General features: G+C 48.8%; 1 protein-coding gene across 1 annotated transcript in view; it reads right to left on the reverse strand.

Annotated features, from left to right (window-relative positions):
* The window catches only part of LOC145338042 (rano class II histocompatibility antigen, A beta chain-like), a 37,003-nt gene that overhangs the window by 4,286 nt on the left and 7,728 nt on the right, over positions 1 to 24,989 (reverse strand). Inside the window, exons 4-8 of the mRNA XM_080182816.1 lie at positions 23,891 to 24,172; positions 15,108 to 15,218; positions 10,718 to 10,747; positions 10,552 to 10,638; positions 9,428 to 9,457 (exon numbers count right to left, since the gene is read on the reverse strand). Of these exons, the coding sequence (XP_080038942.1) occupies positions 9,429 to 9,457; positions 10,552 to 10,638; positions 10,718 to 10,747; positions 15,108 to 15,218; positions 23,891 to 24,172 (539 nt within the window). The 3' untranslated portion in view covers position 9,428. The remainder of the gene's footprint in view (positions 1 to 9,427; positions 9,458 to 10,551; positions 10,639 to 10,717; positions 10,748 to 15,107; positions 15,219 to 23,890; positions 24,173 to 24,989) is intronic.

A 24,989-nucleotide genomic window follows, 5' to 3' on the forward strand; every position in this document is an offset into this window, starting at 1 on the left:
AGAGCAGGGTTCCCCTGTGGCCATTCCCCTCCACAATAGGTATACTGATTTGGATACCATTGTGGAGGATGCCTTACCCGGGACAAGCTGCGGCAGCTGGATCTCTGGCACTGAGTCTGATTCTGCAGCACAGGAGGGAGAGTAGAAGAAGAGGAAAGCTGTAGTGATAGGGGACTCAATAGTCAGAGGTACAGATAGGAGGTTCAGTGATCACGACAGAGACTTTCGGATGGTTTGTTGCCTCCCGGGTGCCAGGGTCAGGATGTCTCTGATCGCGCGCACTCCTGTAACCTTCTGAAGCGGGAGGGTGATCAGCCTGATGCCATGGTACACATCGGTACCAACAATGGAGGAAAGAAGAGTGAGGAGGTCCTGAAGAGTGAGTACAGAGAGCTTGATGGAAAGTTAAAAAGCAGGACCCCAAGGATAGTAATCTCAGGATTGTTACCTGTGCCACGTGCCAGTGAGGGTAAGAGTAGGATGCTCAGGCAGATGAACACGTGGCTGAGGAACTGGGCAGAGTTTTCTAGATCATTGGGACCTCTTCTGGGGCAGGTGGGACCTGCACAAGAGAACTACAAGGGGACCAATATACTTGCAGGTAGGTTTGCTAGTGTTATTGGGGAGGGTTTAAACTAGATTTGCAGGGGGATGGGAACCAGAGTGCCAGTGCAGATAGTGGAGCGGGGGTAAGAAGTCAGGTTAGTTCAAGCAAAATCACAAACGGAAGGGTTGAGGGTGGTGGAAATAATCTTTCGAGGTGTGTCTATTTCAATGCCAGGAGTATTGTGGGGAAGGCAGATGTATTGAAGGCGTGGATTGACACGTGGAAATATGACATTATAGCCATTAGTGAAACTTGGCTACAGGAGGGGCAGGACTGGCAGCTCAATGTTCCAGGGTTCCAATGTTTCAGGTGTGAGAGAGACAGAGGGATAAAAGGTGGGGGGGGGGCATTATTGGTCAGGGAAAATGTTACAATGGTACTCAGACAGGATAGATTAGGAAGCTTGTCTACAGACGCCCTATGGGTGGAGCTGAGAAACAGGAAAGGTATGACCACATTAATAGGGTTGTATTATAGACCACCCAATAGTCAGTGAGAATTGGAGGAGCAAATCAGCACAGAAAGATAGCTGACAACTGCAAGAAACAGAAAGTTGTGATAGTAGGGGATTTTAATTTTCCGCATATAGATTGGGACTCCCATACTGTTAAAGGTTTAGGCAGGGTAGAGTTTGTAAAATGTGTTCAGGAGAATTTTCTACATCAGTATATAGAGGTGCCAACTAGACAGGATGGATCTCCTATTGGGAAATGAGTTAGGGCAGGTGATGGACGACAGTGTGAGGGAACACTTTGGATCTTGTGATCATAATGCCATTAGTTTCAACCTGATCATGGATAAGGATAGATCTGGTCCTTGGGTTGAGGTTCTAAACTGGAAAAAGGCCAAATTTGAAGAAATGAGAAAGGATCTAAAAAGCGTGGATTGGGACAGGCTGTTCTCTGGCAAGGATGTGATTGGTAACTGGGAGGCCTTCAAAGGAGAAATTTTGAGAGTGCAGAGTTTTTTCTTCCTGTCAGGATTAAAGGCAAAGTGAATAAGAATAAGGAACCTTGGTTCCGGAGGGATATTGGAACTCTGATAAAGAAGAAGAGAGAGATGTATGAAATATATAGGCAACAGGGAGCAAATAAGATGCTTGAGGAGTATAAAAAGTGCAAGAAACGACTTAAGGAGGAAATCAGAAGGGCTAAAAAAAGATAAGAGGTTGGTTTGGCAGTCAAGGTGAAGGATAATCCTAAGAGCTTCTACAGGTATATTAAGAGCAAAAGGATAGTAAGAAATAAAATTGGTCCTCTTGAAGGTCAGAGTGGTCGGCTTTGTATGGAACCAAAACAAATGGGGGAGATATTAAATGGGTTTTTTGCATCCATATTTACTAAGGATACTGGCATGGAGTCTATGGAAATAAAGCAAACAAGCAGGGAGGTCATGGAACCTATACAGATCAAAGGGGAGGAGATGCTTGCTGTCTTCAGGCAAATCAGAGAAGATAAATTCCCAGGACCGGACAGGGTATTCCCTCAGACCTTGAAGGAGACTAGTGTTGAAATTGCAGGGGCCCTGGCAGGTATATTTAAAATGTCGGTATCCATGGGTGAGGTGCCGGATGATTGGAGGATAGTTCATGTTGTTCCGTTATTTAAAAAAGGCTCAAAGAGTAATCCGGGAAATTATAGGCCTGTAAGTTTGACGTCAGTAGTAGGTAAATTGTTGGAAGGAGTACTAAGAGATAGGATCTACAAATACTTGGATGGACAGGGACTTATTAGGGAGAGTCAACATGGCTTTGTGCATGGTAGGTCATGTTTAACAATCTATTAGAGTTTTTCAAGTAGGCTACCAGGAAAGTGGATGAAGGGAAGGTGGTGCATTTTGTCTACATGGACTTCAGTAAGGCCTTTGACAAGGTCCCTCATGGGAGGTTAGTTAGGAAGGTTCAGTCGATAGGTATACATGGAGAGGTAGTAAATTGAATTAGACACTGGCTCAATGGAAGAAGCCAGCGAGTGGTAGTGGAGGATTGCTTCTCTGAGTGGAGGCCTGTGACTAGTGGTGTGCCGCAGGGGTCAGTGCTGGGATTGTTGTTTGTCATCTATATCAATGATCTGGATGATAACGTGGTAAATTGGATCAGCAAATTTGCCGATGATACAAAGATTGGAGGTGGAGTGGACACTGAGGAAGGTTCTCAAAGCTTGCAGAGGGATTTGGACCAGCTAGAAAAATGGGCTGAAAAATGGCAAATGGAGTTTAATGCCGACAAGTGTGAAGTATTGCACTCTGGAAGGACAAACCAAGGTAGAACATACAAGGTAAATGGTAGGACACTGAAGAGTGTAGTACAACAGAGGGATCTGGGAATACAGATACATAATTCACTAAAAGTGGCGTCACAGGTAGATAGGGTCGTAAAGAGGGCTTTTGGAACATTGGCCTTTAGAAATCAAAGTATTGAGTATAAGAGTTGGAATGTTATGGTGAGGTTGTATAAGACATTGGTGAGGTTGAATTTAGAGTATTGTGTGCAGTTTTCATCACCTAATTACGGGTCACTTAAATGCGGGCTCACTTTTAACTTTTAAGAAAAACTTGGACGGGTTCATGGATGAGAGGGGTGTGGAAGGATATGGTCCAGGTGCAGGTCAGTGGGACTAGGCAGAAAAATGGTTCAGCACAGACAAGGATGGCCAGAAGGCCTGTTTCTGTGCTGGAATGTTCTATGGTTCAATGGATGTAGGGGCTGGAGGAGGCTACAGCGATAGGGAGGGGGTGTAAGGTTTGGTGGAATTTACAGAGTTAGGGAGGGGTGTAGGGTTTGGAGGAGGTTACAGAGATAGGGAGGGGGTGTAGGGGCTGGAGGAGGTTACAGAGATAGGGAGAGGGTGTAGGGTTTGGAGGAGGTTACAGAGATAGGGAGGAGGTGTAGGGGCTGGAGGAGGTTACAGAGATAGGGAGAGGGTGTAGGGGCTGGAGGAGGTTACAGAGATAGGGAGGGGGTGTAGGGGCTGGAGAAGGTTACAGAGATAGGGAGAGGGTGTAGGGGCTGGAGAAGGTTACAGAGATAGGGAGAGGGTGTAGGGGCTGGAGGGGGTTACAGAGATAGGGAGGGGGTGTAGGGGCTGGAGGAGGTTACAGAGATAGGGAGGGGGTGTAGGGGGTGGAGGAGGTTACAGAGATAGGGAGAGGGTGTAGGGGCTGGAGGAGGTTACAGAGATAGGGAGGGGGTGTAGGGGGATGAAGGAGGTTACAGAGATAGGGAGGGGGTGTAGGGGGATGAAGGAGGTTACAGAGATAGGGAGGGGGTGTAGGGGGCTGGGGGAGGTTACAGAGATAGGGAGGGGGTGTAGGGACTGGAGGAGGTTACAGAGATAGGAAGGGGGTGTAGGGGCTGGAGGAGGTTACAGAGATAGGGAGGGTTTGTAGGGGCTGGAGGAGGTCACAGAGATAGGGAGGGGGTGTAGGGGCTGGAGGAGGTTACAGGGATAGGGAGGGGGTTTAGGGGCTGGAGGGGGTTACAGAGATAGGGAGGGGGTGTAGGGGCTGGAGGAGGTTACAGAGATAGGGAGGGGGTGTAGGGGGTGGAGGAGGTTACAGAGATAGGGAGAGGGTGTAGGGGCTGGAGGAGGTTACAGAGATAGGGAGGGGGTGTAGGGGGTGGAGGAGGTTACAGAGATAGGGAGGGGGTGTAGGGGGCTGGAGGAGGTTACAGAGATAGGGAGAGGGTGTAGGGGCTGGAGGAGGTTACAGAGATAGGGAGAGGGTGTAGGGGGATGAAGGAGGTTACAGAGATAGGGAGGGGGTGTAGGGGGCTGGGGGAGGTTACAGAGATAGGGAGGGGGTGTAGGGGCTGGAGGAGGTTACAGAGATAGGGAGGGGGTGTAGGGGCTGGAGGAGGTTACAGAGATAAGGAGGGGGTGTAGGGGGCTGGGGGAGGTTACAGAGATAAGGAGGGGGTGTAGGGGGCTGGGGGAGGTTACAGAGATAGGAAGGGGGTGTAGGGGCTGGAGGAGGTCACAGAGATAGGGAGGGGGTGTAGGGGCTGGAGGAGGTTACAGGGATAGGGAGGGGGTTTAGGGGCTGGAGGGGGTTACAGAGATAGGGAGGGGGTGTAGGGGCTGGAGGAGGTTACAGAGATAGGGAGGGGGTGTAGGGGGTGGAGGAGGTTACAGAGATAGGGAGAGGGTGTAGGGGCTGGAGGAGGTTACAGAGATAGGGAGGGGGTGTAGGGGCTGGAGGAGGTTACAGGGATAGGGAGGGGGTTTAGGGGGCTGGGGGAGGTTACAGAGATAGGAAGGGGGTGTAGGCGTTGGAGGAGGTTACAGAGATAGGGAGGAGGTGTAGGGACTGGAGAAGTTTACACGGATACAGTTAGACAGAGTAGAATTTACTGTCCTGTCTGACATGGGAATAGTGCACAGGTCCGTTGATGTCTGGCGGGATTTTCCAATCCTGGGACAAGCATGGTTGGAATATCCCACTTGGAGTCATAGAGCAATATAGCACAGACACAGGCCCTTCAGCCCCACTGCTCCATGCTGTCCCTCCAGCTAGTCCCAATTCCCCGTGTTTGGTCTGTACCCCTCTAACCCTTTCCCATCCATGTACTTATCCAAATGCTTTTTAAATGTTGTTATTGAACCTGCCTCAACCACTTTCTCTGGCAGCCCATTCCATATCCGCACCACCCTCTGTGTGAAGAGGTCACCCCTCGTGTCCCTTTGAAATCTTTCCCCTCTCACCTTTAACCACTGCCCTCTAGTTTTCCATTCCCCTTCCCTGGGAAAAAGACTCTGTGCGTTCATCCTATCTCTGTCCCTCGTGAGTTAATCCGCCTCAGTAATGTCACCCCTCATTCTCCTACACTGCAAGGAATAAAGCCCCAGCCTGGCCAACCTCTCGCTATAACTCAGGCCCCAGTGGTCCTGGCCACATCCTCGGAAATCTTCTCCGCACTCTGTCCAGTTTATCAGTGTCTTTCCAATAACAGTGGGACCAAAACTGTACACAGTACCCCAAGTTATGTTTCAATTTACCAAAGATCCTTAGATGGCACCTTCTAAACCCACAGCCACTTCCATCTAAAAGATCAAGGGCAGCAGGTAAATGGGAAAACCACCACCTGCAAGTTCCCCTCCAAGCCACTCACCGTCCTGACTTGGAAATATATCACCATTCCCTCACAGTCGCTGCATCAAAATCCTGGAATTCCCTCCCTAATGACATTGTGGGATAACCCACAGAACACGGACCACTGTGATTCAAGAAGGAAGCTCACCAACACCTCCTCAAAGGCAAGTCGGGATGGGCAATAAATGCTGGCCAGCCAGCGACGCCCAAGTCTAACAAGTGAATTAAAAATAAGATCATCTCTCATTGTTGCAAAATCCAATGCGCACAGGCCCAACTTACTCAAACCTTTCCTCACAAGGCAAAAAGCCCCTTCATGCCAGGAATCAGCCCCGTGAACCTTCTCTGAGCTGCCTTCAATTCAAGTATACCCTTCTTTAAGTATGGAGGCTACAACAGTACACAGTACTCCAAATGTTATCTCCATAAGACCATAACTACTATTTAAATGGTGAAAAGCTGCAGCATGCTACAGTGCAGAGGGACCTGGGGGTCCTTGTGCATGAATCGCAAAAACTCAGTCTGCAGGTGCAGCAGGTGATCAAGAAGGTGAAGGGAATGTTGGCCTTTATCGTGAGGGGGGATTGAATATAAAAGCAGGGAGGTTTTGCTGCAACTGTACAGGGTACTGGTGAGACCACAACTGGAGTACTGTGTGCAGTTTTGGTCCCCTTATTTGCGAAAGGATATATTGGCCTTGGAGGGACTACAGAGAAGGTTCACCAGGTTGACACTGGAGATGAGGGGGTTAGCTTATGAGGAGAGATTGAGTAGATTGGGCCTGTACTCATTGGAGTTTAGAAGGCTGAGGGGTGATCTTACAGAAACATATAAGATAATGAAGGGGCTAGATAGGGTAGAGGTAGAGAGATTCTTTCCACTTAGAAAGGGAACAAGAACTAGAGGACACAGCCTCAAAATAAGGGGGGATCACTTTAGAACAGAGTTGAGGAGGAACTTCTTCTCTGAGGGTAGTGAATCTCTGGAATTCTCTACCCATTGAAGTGGTGGAGGCTACCTCGTTGAATATGTTTAAGTCACAAGTAGATAGATTTCTGATCGATAAGAGAATTAAGGGTTATGGGGAGCAGGGGGATAAGTGGAACTGAATCACTACAAGATCAGCCATGATCTTATTGAATGGCGGGGCAGGTTCGAGGGGCTAGGTGGCCTACTCCTGCTCCTATTTCTTACGTTCTTATAATCTATAGGAGCAGAATTAGGCCACTCGGCCCATCTAGTCTGCTCTGTCAGTCAACCAGGGTTGATATTTTTCTCATTCTCCTGCCTTTTCCCCATAACCCCTGATCCCCTTATTAATCAAGAACCTATCTATTTCTGTCTTAAAGACATTCAATGACCTGGCCCTCCAGGCAAAGAGTTCCACAGGTTCACCACTCTCTGGGCTGAAGAAATTCCTCCTCATCTCTGTATTAAAGGAGCATCACTTTAGCCTGAGGTTGTGTCCTCTGACTCTAGTTTTTCCTACTATTGGGAACACTGTCTCTACATCCACTCTATCCAAGCATCCTAAGCATTTAAGTTCTTCTGCAGCCCCCCTGCTTCCTCAATATTACCTGTCCCTCCACATATTTTTATACATAGTTTTAAACATTTTATACATATATAAAGAGCATGAGTGTAGCCAGAGAGAGGGTTGGCCCACTCAAGGACAAGGGCGGGAAACTGTGCCTGGAGCCAGAGAAAATGAGCGAGATATTAAATGAGTACTTTCAGTCAGTATTCACCAAAGAGAAGGACTTGGTTGATGATGAGTCTGGGAAGGAATGTGTAGATAGTTTGAGTCATGTTGAGATCAAAAAAGAGGTATTGGGGTTCTTGAGAAACATTAAAGTAGGTAAGTCCCTACAGCCTGATGGGATATACCCCAGAATACTGAGAGAGGCAAGGGAGGAAATTGCTGGGGCCTTGAGAGAAATCTTTCTATCCTCACTGGCTACAGGGGAGACGCAAGAGGATTGTAGGATAGCCAATGTTGTTCCTTTATTTAAGAAGAGTAGCAAGAATAATCCAGGTAATTACAGGCCAGTGGGCCTTATATCAGTGCAGGGAAATTATTGGAGAGGATCCTTCGAGACAGGATTTATTCCCACTTGGAAATAAGTGGACGTATTAGTGAGGGGCAACATGGTTTTGTGAAGGGGAGGTCATGTCTCATTAACTTGATTGAGTTTTTCAAGGAAGTGACGAAGATGATTGATGAGGGTAGGGCAGTGCATGTTGTCTACATGGACTTCAGTAAGGCCTTTGACAAGGTCTCTCATGGCAGACTGGTGCAGAAGGTGAAGTCGCATGGGATCAGAGGTGAGCTGGCAAGGTGGATACAAAACTGGCTCGGTCATAGAAGACAGAGGGTAGCAGTGGAAGGGTGTGTTTCTGAATGGAGGGTTGTGACAAGCGTTGTTCCTCAGGGATCAGTGCTGGGACCTTCGCTGTTTGCAATATATATAAATGATTTGGACAAAAATGTAACAGGATTGATTAGTAAGTTTGTGGATGACATAAAGGTTGGTGGACTTGCAGATAGCGATGAGGATCTTGAGTAGATACAGAAGGATATAGATCAGTTGGAGTCTTGGGCGGAGGGTTGGCAGATGGAGTTTAATCCTGCCAAATGTGAGGTAATGCGTTTTGGAAGGCCTAATACAGACAGAAAATGTACAGTAAATGGTAGAACCCTTAAGAGTATTGATAGGCAGAGGGATCTGGGTGTATAGGTAAACAGGTCACTGAAAGTGGCAACGCAGGTGGAGAAGGTAGCCAAGAAAGCATAAGGCATGCTTGCCTTCATCGGCCGGGATATTGAGTTTAAAAATTGGCAAGTCATGTTGCAGCTTTACAGAACCTTAGTTAGGCCACACTTGGAACGTAGTGTTCAATTCTGGTCGCCACACTACCAGAAGCATGGGGAGGCTTTGGAGAGGGTACAGAAGAGAATTACCAGGATATTGCCTGGTATGGAGGGCATTAGCTATGAAGAGAGGTTGAAGAAACTCGGTTTGTTCTCACTGGAGTGATGGAGGTTGAGGGGAGACCTGATAGAAGTCTACAAGATTATGAGAGGCATGGACAGAATGGATAGTCAGAAGCTTTTTTCCCAGGGTGGAAGAGTCAATACTAGGGGGCACAGGTTTAAGGTGCGAGGGGCAAGGTTTAAAGGAGATGTATGAGGCAGATTTTTTACACAGAGTGGTGGGTGCCTGGAACTCATTGCTGGGAGAGGTAGTGGAAGCGGATACGGTAGTGACTTTTAAGGGGCATCTTGACAAGTACGTGAATAGGATGGAAATAGAGGGATATGGTCCCCACAAGGGTAGGGAGTTTTAGTTCAGAAGAGGGAGGGGGTGGGGGGAGAACACAGCATGGTCAGTGGAGGCTTGGAGGGCTGAAGGGCCTGTTCCTCTGCTATCATTTTCTTTGTTTTTTGTTTTGTATCTTTTGTATCATCTACAAACTTAGCAACAGTGCCTTCAGTTCCTTCCTCCAAATCGTTAATGCCGTGTACAACAGCAATTAGACTATCCGACATTTATACTTGCACTTCAGGTGGGTGTACACAGTCTGCGTCACTATGTACATAAGCACCCCCCCCACCCCGTCCTGCTCCCCACAGAAGGTGCTGAGGGGTTCACCACTGGTGGGGGTGGGAGGGGGAAGGAAGGAGGAAAAAGTCGCTTCAACAATGAGCAGAGCCATCCTGCTGCTCACCCTACACTGTGTGCTTTGTCAGGTCATCTCCTGGAAAAGAGAACAAAATTCAAAATCAGCAACACGGAGCTGGACTCTGAGCTGCCACATTTTCAATCTGCCTGCACAATCTACGGTGAAACGATCCAACAGAGATTGAAGAATGTTCAGACATTCACCAAGTTTGACCCTCCTGCCCCTATCACACAGACAATCTCACTGTCCATGAAATGAAGGAGATAGTCATCAACTTCAGGAATCATAGTGAAGAACATGCCCCTGTCTACATCAACAGGGACCAAGTAGAAATGGCCGAGAACTTCAAGTTTGTAGGTGTCCAGATCACTAACAACCTGTCCTGGTCCCTCCGCACCACATAAGTTTAAAGTTTATTCATTAGTGTCACAAGTAGACTTACATTAACACTGCAATGAAGTTACTGTGAAAATCCCCAAGTGGCTACACTCTGCCACCTGTTCGGGAGAATTTAGCATGGCCAATCCACCTAACCAGCACATTTTTCGGACTGTGGGAGGAAATCTGAGCACATGGAGGAAACCTACGCAGACACGGGGAGAACGTGCAGACTCCACACAGACAGTGACCCAAGGCGGGAATCGAACCCAGGTCCCTGGCGCTTTGAGGCAGCTGTGCTAACCACTATGCCACTTTCTGTGTGGTTAAACCCTGTAATAGGTCTGGTCTTTATTCTATGTGTTGCAAACATAACTAATGCGGAATATATGAATTTCAATGATCGTGTGTTGCCAGCTCTGTAGGCTGTATGTCGCAATGACTGGTGGCAGATCATATCAAATAGCATGACCCTTCGGCTGTTCGCAACAGGCAGAGAACTGCCTTCATTTAACTTGTTTTCCTGCAGCATAAATTATAGTTTGCTCTGAAATTTGGGATTCTTGCTCTGATGCGTTCAAGATTAAAAACTTCTACAGCCCATCTCTTTACGTAGCAGAGCCCAAGTTCTGTACCGTCTGGTGACTATTAGCCACGTAATGGAGCTCATTCTATCAAATGGACACAACAATCCCCTCTGAATGCTAGATAGATGCTGCCCTTGAGCACAGGGCCTGGAAAGGATAGGAAAGAGACCTTTGGTGACCTTGTCCTCCCACCAGCTGCGTTACCTGAAGTTGCGCTGGAGGCTGAGACATTCGAGCGCATGCTGGTCTGACTCCGGTTTGACCGCCGCTCTTGACATTTCTGGAAAAGCACTGTGGGAAAGCAGAGTGTGCTGTGAGTACAGGAGCGGGTTACACTTTGGGAAGCGCAGACACTTGTGTTTATAATTACCTTTGGGTTCCATCATTCTGGATTGGTGGCCTGAAAGGAAGATAAATCAGGGTTAAAATCTTGACAAGTAAACCAGTTAGAACACAGGAGAGGGGCAGTGGGGAGGGGAGGCATTCAGCCTTTTAAACCTGCTCTACCTTTCAACAAGATTATGGCTGATCTTAAAAGTTTTTAAAGTTTAAAGTTTACTTATTAGTGTCATAAGTCAGTTCATTAACACTGCAATGAAGTTACTGTGAAAATCCCCTCGTGGCCACACTCCGGTGCCTGTTCAGGTACACTGAGGGAGAATTTAGCACGGACAATGCACCCTAACCTACACGTCTTTCAGTCTGTGGGAGGAAACCGGAGCACCCGGAGGAAACCCACGCAGACACGGGGAGAACATGCAGACACCACAGAGACAGTGACCCAAACCAGGAATCGAACCCAATCCCTGGCACTATGAGGCAGCAGTGCTAATCACCGTGCCACCATGCCACCCTCCCTTTCACATTCTATGCCCTAACCCTTTAATTTCCTCAATGTGGAACACATTGTTTTAAATTGCCTCTTTCAATTCAAGGTAAAATCCATTGACCTGGAGGGAGAGGGAATGTCTATTGTCTGAAAGTCTGCTTGGAGACAGGCCCATGTGATCTGTTGCCAATGCCTATGGAAAATCAAGCCACAGTTTTCACTCCAGGCACAAAGGCCTGAGTTTCTGGACTCAGACAGCCACCCAGTGAGGGAGATAGGAACTGTGGTCAAAAGCTTGGTAAAAGCCTGACTTTCATGTGCTGATGGGCAGGTGGATAGGGTCGTAAAGAGGGCTTTTGGAACATTGGCCTTTAGAAATCAAAGTATCCAGTATAAAAGTTGGAGTGTTATGGTAAGGTTATATAAGGCTTTGGTGAGGCCAAATTTAGAGTATTGTGTACAGTTTTGGTCACCTAGTTGCAGGAAGGATATATATAAGGTTGAAAGAGTGCAGAGAAGGTTCACAAGGATGTTGCCGGGACTTGAGAAGCTGAGTTACAGAGAGATTGAATAGGTTCAGACTTTATTCCCTGGAGAGTGAGGGGAGATTTGATAGAGGTGTATAAAATTATGATGGGTATAGATAGAGTGAATGCAAGCAGGCTTTTTCCACTGAGGCTAGGGGAAAAAAAACAGAGGGCATGGGTTAAGGGTGAAAGGAGAAAAGTTTAAAGGGAATATTAGGGGGGCTTCTTCACACAGAGAGTGGTGGGAGTGTGGAATGAGCTGCCGGATAAAGTGGTAAATGCGGGGTCACTTTTGGGTTCATGAATGAGAGGGGTGTGGAGGGATATGGTCCAAGTGCAGGTCAGTGGGACTAGGCAAAAAATGGTTCGGCACAGACAAGAAGGGCCAAAAGGCCTGTTTCTGAGCTGGAATTTTCTGTGTTTCCATTGGTTCCAAGGCCTGTACCCATTAGGAGTTTAGAAGAATGAAAGGTGATCTTATTGGAGCAGATCAGATTCTGAGGGGGGGGCACTCAACAAGGATGCTGAGAGGAATTTCCCTCCTCGGTAGGGGAGGATTTCTAGAACTGGGGAGGGGGCACTGTTCTGGAGCAAGGGGGTCTCCCATTAAAGACAGAGATGAGGAGGAATTTCTTCGCTCAGAGAGCAATTAGTTTGCGGGATTCTCTCCCCCCACCCACCTCTCCCAGACAGCAAGGGAGAGGTGGGCTGTGTCTCATTGGATATATTCAAGGTAGAGTTGGGCAGGTTTCTGATCGACAAAGGGGTGGAGGTGTACGGGGGACAGACAGGAAATGTGACATTGAGGCCACAAGTAGATCAGCTGTGATGGTCCCATGGATCAGCCGAGGGAACATTGTCTGAACTGTTTCCAATGAGATGCATTCAGAAGTAAGTTGCCCAAAACCGTACGCAGAGTTGTGGGCAGCCTGTAAAGCCACATAATGGTGGAGCATGACATCCTTACCTTTATACTGCACCTGCCTTGCAATAAGGACCAGGATTCCATTTGCTTTCCCACTTGTTGCATCTGCATACCAACTTTTTCTGATGGGACCCCTCACTACAGTTAAGAAGCATTTAGATGAGCACCTGAAATACCACAGGGTGCAAGGCTACAGAGCAAGTATCAGGAAATGATTAGAATGGATAGGTATTTGATGGATAGGCGTAGACACGATGGGTGGAAGGGCCTCTTGCTGTGGTGTAGAACTCCGTGATGCTAAAACAACCTTCTGGATTTTCTCCCCCAATTAGGTCCAGTTCCTCACCTCTCCCAGATGATTAAGGGGCTGTTGATCACCATAGATGTTGGGGCATTCAGAGTCCCAGAGCAATACAGCAGGGAAACAGGCCCTTCAGCCCCACTGCTCCATGCTGTCCCTCCAGCTAGTCCCAATTCCCCGTGTTTGGTCTGTACCCCTCTAACCCTTTCCCATCCATGTACTTATCCAAATGCTTTTTAAATGTTGTTATTGAACCTGCCTCAACCACTTTCTCTGGCAGCCCATTCCATATCCGCACCACCCTCTGTGTGAAGAGGTCACCCCTCGTGTCCCTTTGAAATCTTTCCCCTCTCACCTTTAACCACTGCCCTCTAGTTTTCCATTCCCCTTCCCTGGGAAAAAGACTCTGTGCGTTCATCCTATCTCTGTCCCTCGTGAGTTAATCCGCCTCAGTAATGTCACCCCTCATTCTCCTACACTGCAAGGAATAAAGCCCCAGCCTGGCCAACCTCTCGCTATAACTCAGGCCCCAGTGGTCCTGGCCACATCCTCGGAAATCTTCTCCGCACTCTGTCCAGTTTATCAGTGTCTTTCCAATAACAGTGGGACCAAAACTGTATACAGTACCCCAAGCTTGGCCTCACCAAGGACTTGGACAATAATGACCCAACTCCGATACTCAGTGCCCTGACTGAGGAAGGCCAGTGTGCTAAATGCTTTCCTCACCGCACTGTCGACCTGTGATGCTGCTTTCAATAAACAATGCAGTTGTATTCCTAGGTGCCTCAGCTCCTGAACACTCCCCAAAACCCAACCATTCACTGTACAAGTCCTATCCTGGTTTGACTTTCCAAAATGCAACACCTCACTCTGAGCTACATTGAAACCCATTCGCCAATCCTCGGCCCACTTCCCAAACTGATCATGATCCCCCTGTAATTTGTGATACCCTTCTTTACTATTAATGATACCTCCTAATTTAGTATCACCCACAACTTACTAACCATGCCTTGTACATTCACACCCAAATCATTTATATAAATAACCAATAACAAGGACTTAAACACCGACCTCTGAGGCACACCACTAGTCACCAGCCTCCAGTCCGAGAAACAACCTTCCACTGTCACCGTCTGCTTTCTGTCATCGAGACAATGAGAATTCATTGATCTGGCTCTCCCTGGATCCATGGGACCTGACCTTCCGGGGAATTGTTCCAACTAAATATATTTAAGTCACGGGTAGATAGGTTTCTGATAGACAGGGGAATTAAGGGTTATGGGGAGAAAGCGGGAAAGTGGAACTGATCCACTTCAGATCAGCCATGATCTTATTGAATGGCGGGGCAGGTTTAAAGGGCTAGATGGCCTACTCCTGCTCCTATTTCTTATGTTCTTATATAATTACAGACCGGTGAGCCTGACATCAGTTATTGGCATCATACATGGTGGATTCTGTGGGTGATGGAGTAGGGATGGTACACTCCTTCTTGATGCTTGGTTTGGGGTTTTCAGGGGACAATATTAAGCTTCAGTGACCCTTCGACCCTCCAACATCCTGGGGAGAGGGCGGAGTTGTTAATAATGTCACTGATTACCGTCAAACTGGACAGAGGCAGCAGCAACAGTGCCCAATCCCAGAGGGAAGATCGGAGGAATTCCACCCCTCCCTCCCCCCACCCCCACAGCCCCAATACACCCACACTGCCCCACCCCCACCTTCCCAACCCCACCCACACTGCACACCCACTGCCCCACCCCCAGGCACAGCCACACCTCCCCACCCCCACAACCACACCCACTGCCCTATCCCCACAATCACCCCCACTCCCACACTCACACCCCTACCCCCACCCACACGTCCACTACCCCACCCCCAGACCAAACACACACACCCACTCCCACTGCCTGACCTCCAGCCCACACCCCACCCACACTCACACCCCCAAACCCACCCCCCCACCCCCACATCACCACCCCCACACTCAACCCCACACTCACTCCCACCCCACCCCCATACCCACCTCCACAACCACCCCCACACCCACCCACACCCCCATACCCACTCCTACCCCACACCCCGCACCTCCCTACCCCCATCTCCTTCCCCATGACCACACCCACCCCCTCACACCACACTCCCTGTCCCAACCCGGGACCCGGCCTCACCCCACCATACCTTGACGCTTCATATGAACAAGACCTCCAACTACAGCAGAAATGATTCCCACAATTCCAAACACAATTCCGACAATGGCGGCAGGCAACACTGAGCTCCGTTGTGGGGGAACTTCCACACAGGCCGAGGAAATGAAGGAAAAACAAACAGAAAACGATAATAAAACTCTTCCAATTCAGCAATTCTCTAAACCTCGACTCCTACGACCTAGAGAATTATACACCAGCCCTTTTCCAGATAAACCAGCAACCACTTCCCACTACACTGTCCCCATCAAACACTCCCAGGACAGGTACAGCACGGGGTTAGATACAGAGTAAAGCTCCCACTACACTGTCCCCATCAAACACTCCCAGGACAGGTACAGCACGGGGTTAGATACAGAGTAAAGCTCCCTCTACACTGTCTCCCCCATCAAACACTCCCAGGACAGGTACAGCACGGGGTTAGATACAGAGTAAAGCTCCCTCTACACTGTCCCCATCAAACACTCCCAGGACAGGTACAGCACGGGGTTAGATACAGAGTAAAGCTCCCTCTACACTGTCCCCATCAAACACTCCCAGGACAGGTACAGCACGGGGTTAGATACAGAGTAAAGCTCCCTCTACACTGTCCCCATCAAACACTCCCAGGACAGATACAGCACGGGGTTAGATACAGAGTAAAGCTCCCTCTACACTGTCCCCCCATCAAACACTCCCAGGACAGGTACAGCACGGGGTTAGATACAGAGTAAAACTCCCTCTACACTGTCTCCCCCATCAAACACTCCCAGGACAGGTACAGCACGGGGTTAGATACAGAGTAAAGCTCCCTCTACACTGTCCCCATCAAACACTCCCAGGACAGGTACAGCACGGGGTTAGATACAGAGTAAAGCTCCCTCTACACTGTCCCCATCAAACACTCCCAGGACAGGTACAGCACGGGGTTAGATACAGAGTAAAGCTCCCTCTACACTGTCCCCCCATCAAACACTCCCAGGACAGGTACAGCACAGGGTTAGATACAGAGTAAAGCTCCCTCTACACTGTCCCCCCCATCAAACACTCCCAGGACAGGTACAGCACAGGGTTAGATACAGAGTAAAGCTCCCTCTACACTGTCCCCCCATCAAACACTCCCAGGACAGGTACAGCACGGGGTTAGATACAGAGTAAAGCTCCCTCTACACTGTCCCCCATCAAACACTCCCAGGACAGGTACAGCACGGGGTTAGATACAGAGTAAAGCTCCCTCTACACTGTCCCCATCAAACACTCCCAGGACAGATACAGCACGGGGTTAGATACAGAGTAAAGCTCCCTCTACACTGTCCCCATCAAACACTCCCAGGACAGATACAGCACGGGGTTAGATACAGAGTAAAGCTCCCTCTACACTGTCCCCCCATCAAACACTCCCAGGACAGGTACAGCACGAGGTTAGATACAGAGTAAAGCTCCCTCTACACTGTCCCCATCAAACACTCCCAGGACAGGTACAGCACGGGGTTAGATACAGAGTAAAGCTCCCTCTACACTGTCCCCATCAAACACTCCCAGGACAGGTACAGCACGGGGTTAGATACAGAGTAAAGCTCCCTCTACACTGTCCCCATCAAACACTCCCAGGACAGGTACAGCATGGGGTTAGATACAGAGTGAAGCTCCCTCTACACTGTCCCCATCAAACACTCCCAGGACAGGTACAGCACAGGGTTAGATACAGAGTAAAGCTCCCTCTGCACTGTCCCCATCAAACACTCCCAGGACAGATACAGCACGGGGTTAGATACAGAGTAAAGCTCCCTCTACACTGTCCCCATTAAACACTCCCAGGACAGTTACATCACGGGGTTAGATACAGAGTAAAGCTCCCTCTACACTGTCCCCATCAAACACTCCCAGGACAGATACAGCACAGGGTTAGATACAGAGTAAAGCTCCCTCTACACTGTCCCCATCAAACACTCCCAGGACAGGTACAGCACAGGGTTAGATACAGAGTAAAGCTCCCTCTACACTGTCCCCTCATCAAACACTCCCAGGACAGGTACAGCACGGGGTTAGATACAGAGTAAAGCTCCCTCTACACTGTCCCCCCATCAAACACTCCCAGGACAGGTACAGCACGGGGTTAGATACAGAGTAAAGCTCCCTCTACACTGTCCCCCATCAAACACTCCCAGGACAGGTACAGCACGGGGTTAGATACAGAGTAAAGCTCCCTCTACACTGTCCCCATCAAACACTCCCAGGACAGATACAGCACGGGGTTAGATACAGAGTAAAGCTCCCTCTACACTGTCCCCATCAAACACTCCCAGGACAGATACAGCACGGGGTTAGATACAGAGTAAAGCTCCCTCTACACTGTCCCCCCATCAAACACTCCCAGGACAGGTACAGCACGAGGTTAGATACAGAGTAAAGCTCCCTCTACACTGTCCCCATCAAACACTCCCAGGACAGGTACAGCACGGGGTTAGATACAGAGTAAAGCTCCCTCTACACTGTCCCCATCAAACACTCCCAGGACAGGTACAGCACGGGGTTAGATACAGAGTAAAGCTCCCTCTACACTGTCCCCATCAAACACTCCCAGGACAGGTACAGCATGGGGTTAGATACAGAGTGAAGCTCCCTCTACACTGTCCCCATCAAACACTCCCAGGACAGGTACAGCACAGGGTTAGATACAGAGTAAAGCTCCCTCTGCACTGTCCCCATCAAACACTCCCAGGACAGATACAGCACGGGGTTAGATACAGAGTAAAGCTCCCTCTACACTGTCCCCATTAAACACTCCCAGGACAGTTACATCACGGGGTTAGATACAGAGTAAAGCTCCCTCTACACTGTCCCCATCAAACACTCCCAGGACAGATACAGCACAGGGTTAGATACAGAGTAAAGCTCCCTCTACACTGTCCCCATCAAACACTCCCAGGACAGGTACAGCACAGGGTTAGATACAGAGTAAAGCTCCCTCTACACTGTCCCCTCATCAAACACTCCCAGGACAGGTACAGCACGGGGTTAGATACAGAGTAGAACATAGAACATTACAGCTCAGAACAGGCCCTTCAGCCCACGATGTTGCGCCGATCAGTCTTTTTAAAAAAAAACAATGACCCTCTAACCTAAACCAATCCCTTTTCGTCCATAAACCTATCCACGGATCTCTTAAACGCCCCCAAACTAGGCGCATTTACAACCGCAGCAGGCAGGGCATTCCAATCCCTCACCACCCTCTGGGTAAAGAACCTACCCCTGACATCCGTCCTATAACTACCCCCCCTTAATTTAAAGCCATGCCCCCTCGTGCTAGCTTTCTCCATCCGAGGAAAAAGGCTATCACTGTCCACCCTATCTAAACCTCTAATCATCTTATACGTTTCAATAAGATCCCCTCTTAGCCGCCTTCTTTCCAGCGAAAACAACCCCAAATCCCTCAGTCTCTCCTCATAGGACCTCCCCTCCATACCAGGCAACATCCTGGTAAACCTCCTCTGCACCCTCTCCAAAGCCTCCACATCCTTCCTGTAATGTGGGGACCAGAACTGCACACAGTACTCCAAGTGTGGCCGCACCAGAGTTGTGTACAGTTGCAACATGACGCTGCGACTCCTAAATTCAATCCCCCTACCAATAAATGCCAAGACACCGTATGCCTTCCTAACAACCTTATCTACTTGATTCCCAACTTTCAGGGATCTATGTACACATACACCTAGATCCCTCTGCTCCTCCACACTATTCAGAGTCCTCCCGTTAGCCCTATACTCAACACATCTGTTATTCCTACCAAAGTGAATTACCTCACACTTCTCCGCATTAAACTCCATCCGCCACCTCTCGGCCCAGCTCTGCAACCTGTCTAAGTCTCCCTGCAAACTATGACACCCTTCCTCACAATCTACCACACCTCCGACTTTGGTGTCATCAGCAAATTTACTAATCCACCCAACTATACCCTCATCCAGATCATTAATAAAAATTACAAACAGCAGTGGCCCCAAAACAGATCCCTGAGGCACACCACTCGTAACTGAACTCCATGACGAATACTTACCATCAACCACCACCCTCTGTCTCCTATCTGCTAGCCAATTCCTGATCCAATTTCCTAGATTACCCCCAATCCCATACATCTGCATTTTCTGCAGAAGCCTACCATGGTGAACCTTATCAAACGCCTTACTAAAATCCATATATACCACGTCCACTGCCTTACCCCCATCCACCTCTTTGGTCACTTTTTCAAAAAACTCAATAAGGTTAGTAAGGCACGACCTACCCTTCACAAAACCATGCTGACTATCTCCAATCATTTCATTACTCTCCAAATAACTATAAATCCTATCCCTAATAATTTTTTCTAAAACCTTGCCCACAACAGAAGTAAGACTCACCGGTCTATAATTCCCAGGGAAGTCTCTGTTCCCCTTCTTAAACAATGGGACAACATTCGCTAACCTCCAATCTTCCGGTACTATACCAGAGGCCAACGACGACCTAAAGATCAGAGCCAGAGGCTCTGCAATCACTTCTCTTGCCTCCCAGAGAATCCTAGGGTAAATCCCATCGGACCAGGGGACTTATCTATCTTCAATCCCTCAAGAATATCCAGCACATCCCCCTTATCAACTGCAATACTGTCTATTTTACACCCCTGCAACCCAGTGTCCTCCTCAGCTATATTCTTGTCCCCCTGCGTGAACACCGAAGAGAAATATTGGTTCAATGCCTCTCCAATCTCTTCCGGTTCCACACATAACTTCCCTCTGCTGTCTATAACTGGCCCTAATCTTGCCCTAACCAACCTTCTGTTCTTGACATACCTATAGAACGCCTTAGGATTCTCCTTAATCCTATCAGCCAAAGTCTTCTCATGTCCTCTTTTAGCCCTTCTTAACTCACTCTTCAACTCCCTCCTAGCCAATCTAAAGTTTTCTAGTGCACTACCCGAGCCCTCAAGTCTCATCCGAACATAAGCCTCCTTTTTCTTTTTAACCAACGAATCAACTTTTTTAGTACACCACGGTTCCCTAGCCCTACCAAATCCTCCTTGCCTGACAGGGACATACCTATCACAGACTCGCAGTAGCTGCTCCTTGAAAATCTCCACATTTCGGACGTTCCCAGTCCCTGTAATCTCCTAGTCCAACCTATGCTTCCTAATTCTCTCCTAATGGCCTCATAATTACCCTTCCCCCAGCTAAAACTACTGACCTGAGGTTCATGCCTATCCCTTTCCATCACTAAGGTGAACGTAACCGAATTGTGGTCACTATCACCAAAATGCACACCAACTTCCAAGTCTAGCACCTGGTCTGGCTCATTTCCCAGCACCAAATCCAATATAGCCTCACCTCTAGTTGGCTTATCTACATACTGAGTCAAAAAACCTTCCTGCACGCTTTGTACAAAAACTGCCCCCTCTAACAAGCTAGAGCTATAACAATTCCAATCAATATTAGTAAAGTTAAAGTCCCCCATGACAATTACCCTATTACTTTCACTCCTAACCAGGATCGTCTCCGCAATCCTTTCCTCAACCTCTCTAGAACTTTTTGGAGGTCTATAAAAGACTCCCAACAGAGTGACCTCTCCTCTCCTATTTCTAATCTCAGCCCATACTACCTCAACAGACAAGTCCTCATCAAACTTCCTCTCTGACACTGTGATACAGTCCTTGACCAATAAAGCTACCCCACCCCCCCTTCTACCTCCTTCTCTACTCCTACTGAAGCATTTGAACCCCGGAACCTGCAGCAACCATTCCTGCCCCTGCTCTATCCATGTCTCTGAAATGGCCACAACATCGAAGTCCCAGGTACTGATCCACGCTGCAAGTTCATCCACTTTATTGCGAATACTCCTCGCATTAAAGTGTACGCATTTCAAACCCTGCTCCACTTCACCCCCATGATGCCGTTCATTGCAGCCCCCATCTGTGTCCCCCTCACTTTCACCCGCTCTACTCACGATCCCATCCCCCCCTCTGAATCAGTTTAAACCACTCCGCATAGCCTTCACAAATTTACCCCCCAGGATATTTGTTCCCCTCTGGTTCAGGTGTAGACCATCACTCTTATAGAGGTCCCACCTTCCGCAGAATGAGCCCCAATTGCTCAAGTACCTGAACCCCTCCCTCCTGCACCATCCCCTCAGCCACAAGTTCAAACTTTCCCTCTCTCTATTCCTCTCTACACTATCCCGTGGCACAGGCAAGAGTCCCGAGATAACCACTCTATCAGACTTGGCCTTTAGTTTCCACCCCAACTCCATAAATTTCTGCTTAATATCCCCTTCCCTTAACCTCCCTATGTCATGCATCCCCACATGAACAATAACTTGGGGTTGATCTCCCTCTCCCCTAAGAGTCCTGAATACCCTTTCCGATACATCCCGGACCCCAGCCCCTGGTAGGCAACACACCAGCCCCGAGTCCCTACCATTACTTCCAACTCTCCTATCCGTCCCCTTACCTGTGGAGTCCCCAGTCACGAGGCCCAATCTTTTACATCCCCTAACCACCTGAGCTTTCACACTAGGCTCACCCCCAGAGACCTGCTCCCTTCGGTTATCCCCAGTTGATTCCTCCTCAACTGTAGCCTCCAGGACAGGAAACCTATTTTGGAGGGGAACAGCCCCAGGGGATTGATCCCCCACTTGCTTCTTTCCCCTCTTCCTGGCAGTGACCCAAGACTCATTTCTAGGAGTGACTATCTTCTTATAACTCCTATCGATGTCCTCCTCCGCCTCCCGAATTATGCGGAGTTCCTCTAATTCCACCTCCAGCTCCTTTACACGCTCCTCCAGAAGCTGCAATCTAACACACTTCCTACAAGTAAAATCCCCTGAAACACTACTGGAGTCCCTCACCATATACATCCCACAGGAGATGCAGCTTACTGCCTGAACTGCCATCCCTGAAACAATTACCAGCAGAAAAATAAAAATATATAAAAAAAAACTTCCCCACACTTATAATTTAGGTTAGAGGAGGTGGGAGGGTGGGATTCTCTACCAGTGTAGAGAATCGGGTATCCCCTCTACACTAATTTATAGGGTTAGGGGCCCGAGAAAAAAAAAACTACAACTACTGGCAAGCGTCCTAGTGACTACTTCCAGTTTCTAACTAATTTAAACAAAAACCGCCAAAACTCGTGACTTTTAAAACTATAAATAAAAAGTTAAACAATATAAACAGAAAAATGTACCTTTTTGCTGCCTCCTCACACGCCCAAAAATCGCTGCCTCTCGATACTGCTCCCTCTACACTGTCCCCTCATCAAACACTCCCAGGACAGGTACAGCACGGGGTTAGATACAGAGTAAAGCTCCCTCTACACTGTCCCCCATCAAACACTCCCAGGACAGGTACAGCACGGGGTTAGATACAGAGTAAAGCTCCCTCTACACTGTCCCCCATCAAACACTCCCAGGACAGGTACAGCACGGGGTTAGATACAGAGTAAAGCTCCCTCTACACTGCCCCCCATCAAACACTCCCAGGACAGGTACAGCACGGGGTTAGATACAGAGTAAAGCTCCCTCTACACTGTCCCCCATCAAACACTCCCAGGACAGGTACAGCACGGGGTTAGATACAGAGTAAAGCTCCCTCTACACTGTCCCCCATCAAACACTCCCAGGACAGGTACAGCACGGGGTTAGATACAGAGTAAAGCTCCCTCTACACTGTCCCCCCCATCAAACACTCCCAGGACAGGTACAGCACGGGGTTAGATACAGAGTAAAGCTCCCTCTACACTGTCCCCCATCAAACACTCCCAGGACAGGTACAGCACGGGGTTAGATACAGAGTAAAGCTCCCTCTACACTGTCCCCCCCATCAAACACTCCCAGGACAGGTACAGCACGGGGTTAGATACAGAGTAAAGCTCCCTCTACACTGTCCCCCCATCAAACACTCCCAGGACAGGTACAGCACGGGGTTAGATACAGAGTAAAGCTCCCTCTACACTGTCCCCCCCATCAAACACTCCCAGGACAGGTACAGCACGGGGTTAGATACAGAGTAAAGCTCCCTCTACACTGTCCCCCCATCAAACACTCCCAGGACAGGTACAGCACGGGGTTAGATACAGAGTAAAGCTCCCTCTACACTGTCCCCCCATCAAACACTCCCAGGACAGGTACAGCACGGGGTTAGATACAGAGTAAAGCTCCCTCTACACTATCCCCCATCAAACACTCCCAGGACAGGTACAGCACGGGGTTAGATACAGAGTAAAGCTCCCTCTACACTGTCCCCCCCATCAAACACTCCCAGGACAGGTACAGCACGGGGTTAGATACAGAATAAAGCTCCCTCTACACTGTCCCCATCAAACACTCCCAGGACAGGTACAGCACGGGGTTAGATACAGAGTAAAGCTCCCTCTACACTGTCCCCCATCAAACACTCCCAGGACAGGTACAGCACAGGGTTAGATACAGAGTAAAGCTCCCTCTACACTGTCCCCCCATCAAACACTCCCAGGACAGGTACAGCACGGGGTTAGATACAGAGTAAAGCTCCCTCTACACTGTCCCCCCCATCAAACACTCCCAGGACAGGGACAGCACGGGGTTAGATACAGAGTAAAGCTCTCTCTACACTGTCCCCCCATCAAACACTCCCAGGACAGGTACAGCACGGGGTTAGACACAGAGTAAAGCTCTCTCTACACAGCCGGTATGCATTGTAAGTCTCTTTGCCTCTGGCTCAGACACAGCAGTAGGCTCCTGTTCAATGTGGGTACTGAGGAGGGTGAGGTTACCTACCCCAGTCAGTGCGGTGCCCGTGGGGAAAGGTGACGTGCTCCACAAGACAGGTGTATTTGTCCCCTGTGCTGGGCTCAATATTGATGTATGCAGCTGTCTGGAAGGTGTTCTCATTGTTAGGCAGGATCCGAGTGTGTGTTACATGCTGCTCAGTGCTCCTACCATCCTTCAGCCAGCTCACATTGAGAGCACGTGGGTAGAAGCCAGCCACAGTGCACTGCAGCTGGCTGGAATGCTCAGTGGCTTCCAGGTCGATGAAGGAGATGGTCACTGTAGGAGAAACTGAGCACAGACACAGTTAGAACATTAGACAGAGAACATTACAGCACAGTACAGGCCATTCGGCCCCTCGGTGTTGTGTCGAGCTCTATCCGAACCCAAGATCAAGCTATCCCACTCCCTATCATTCTGGTGTGCTCCATGTGCCTATCTAATAACCACTTGAAAGTTCCTAAAGTGTCCGACTCCACTATCACAGCAGGCAGTGCATCCTACACCCCAACCACACTCTGAGTGAAGAATCTACCTCAGACATCCCTCCTATATCTCCCACCATGAACCTTATAGTTATGGCCCCCTAGTAACAGCTACATCCACCCGAGGAAGTAGTCTCTCCACGTCCGTTCTATCCCTCTTATCATCTTATAAACCTCTATTAAGTCGTCTCTCATCCTCCTCCGCTCTAAAGAGAAAAGCCCCAGCTCCCTCAATCTTTCCTCATAAGACCTCCCCTCCAAACCAGGCAGCATCCTGGTAAATCTCCTCTGCACTCTCTCCAATGCTTCCACATCCTTCTTATAGTGAGGTGACCAGAACTGAACACAATATTCCAAATGTGGTCTCACCAAGGTCCGGTATAGTTGCAGCATAACCCCATGGCTCTTAAACTCAAACCCCCTGTTAATAAACACTAACACACTATAAGCCTTCTTCACGGCTCTATCCACTTGAGTGGCAACCTTCAGAGATCTGTGGATATGAACCCCAAGATCTCTCTGTTCCTCCACATTCTTCAGAACCCTGCCATTGACCCTGTAATCAGCATTCAGATTTGTCCTATCTGTGCTATAAAGGACCTGTTTCTGTGCTGTGATTGGCT

Source organism: Carcharhinus amblyrhynchos, unplaced genomic scaffold, assembly GCF_965287045.1.
Source record: "Carcharhinus amblyrhynchos unplaced genomic scaffold, sCarAmb.v2.hapA scaffold_90, whole genome shotgun sequence".
In the NCBI taxonomy this organism is placed as follows: domain Eukaryota; kingdom Metazoa; phylum Chordata; class Chondrichthyes; order Carcharhiniformes; family Carcharhinidae; genus Carcharhinus; species Carcharhinus amblyrhynchos.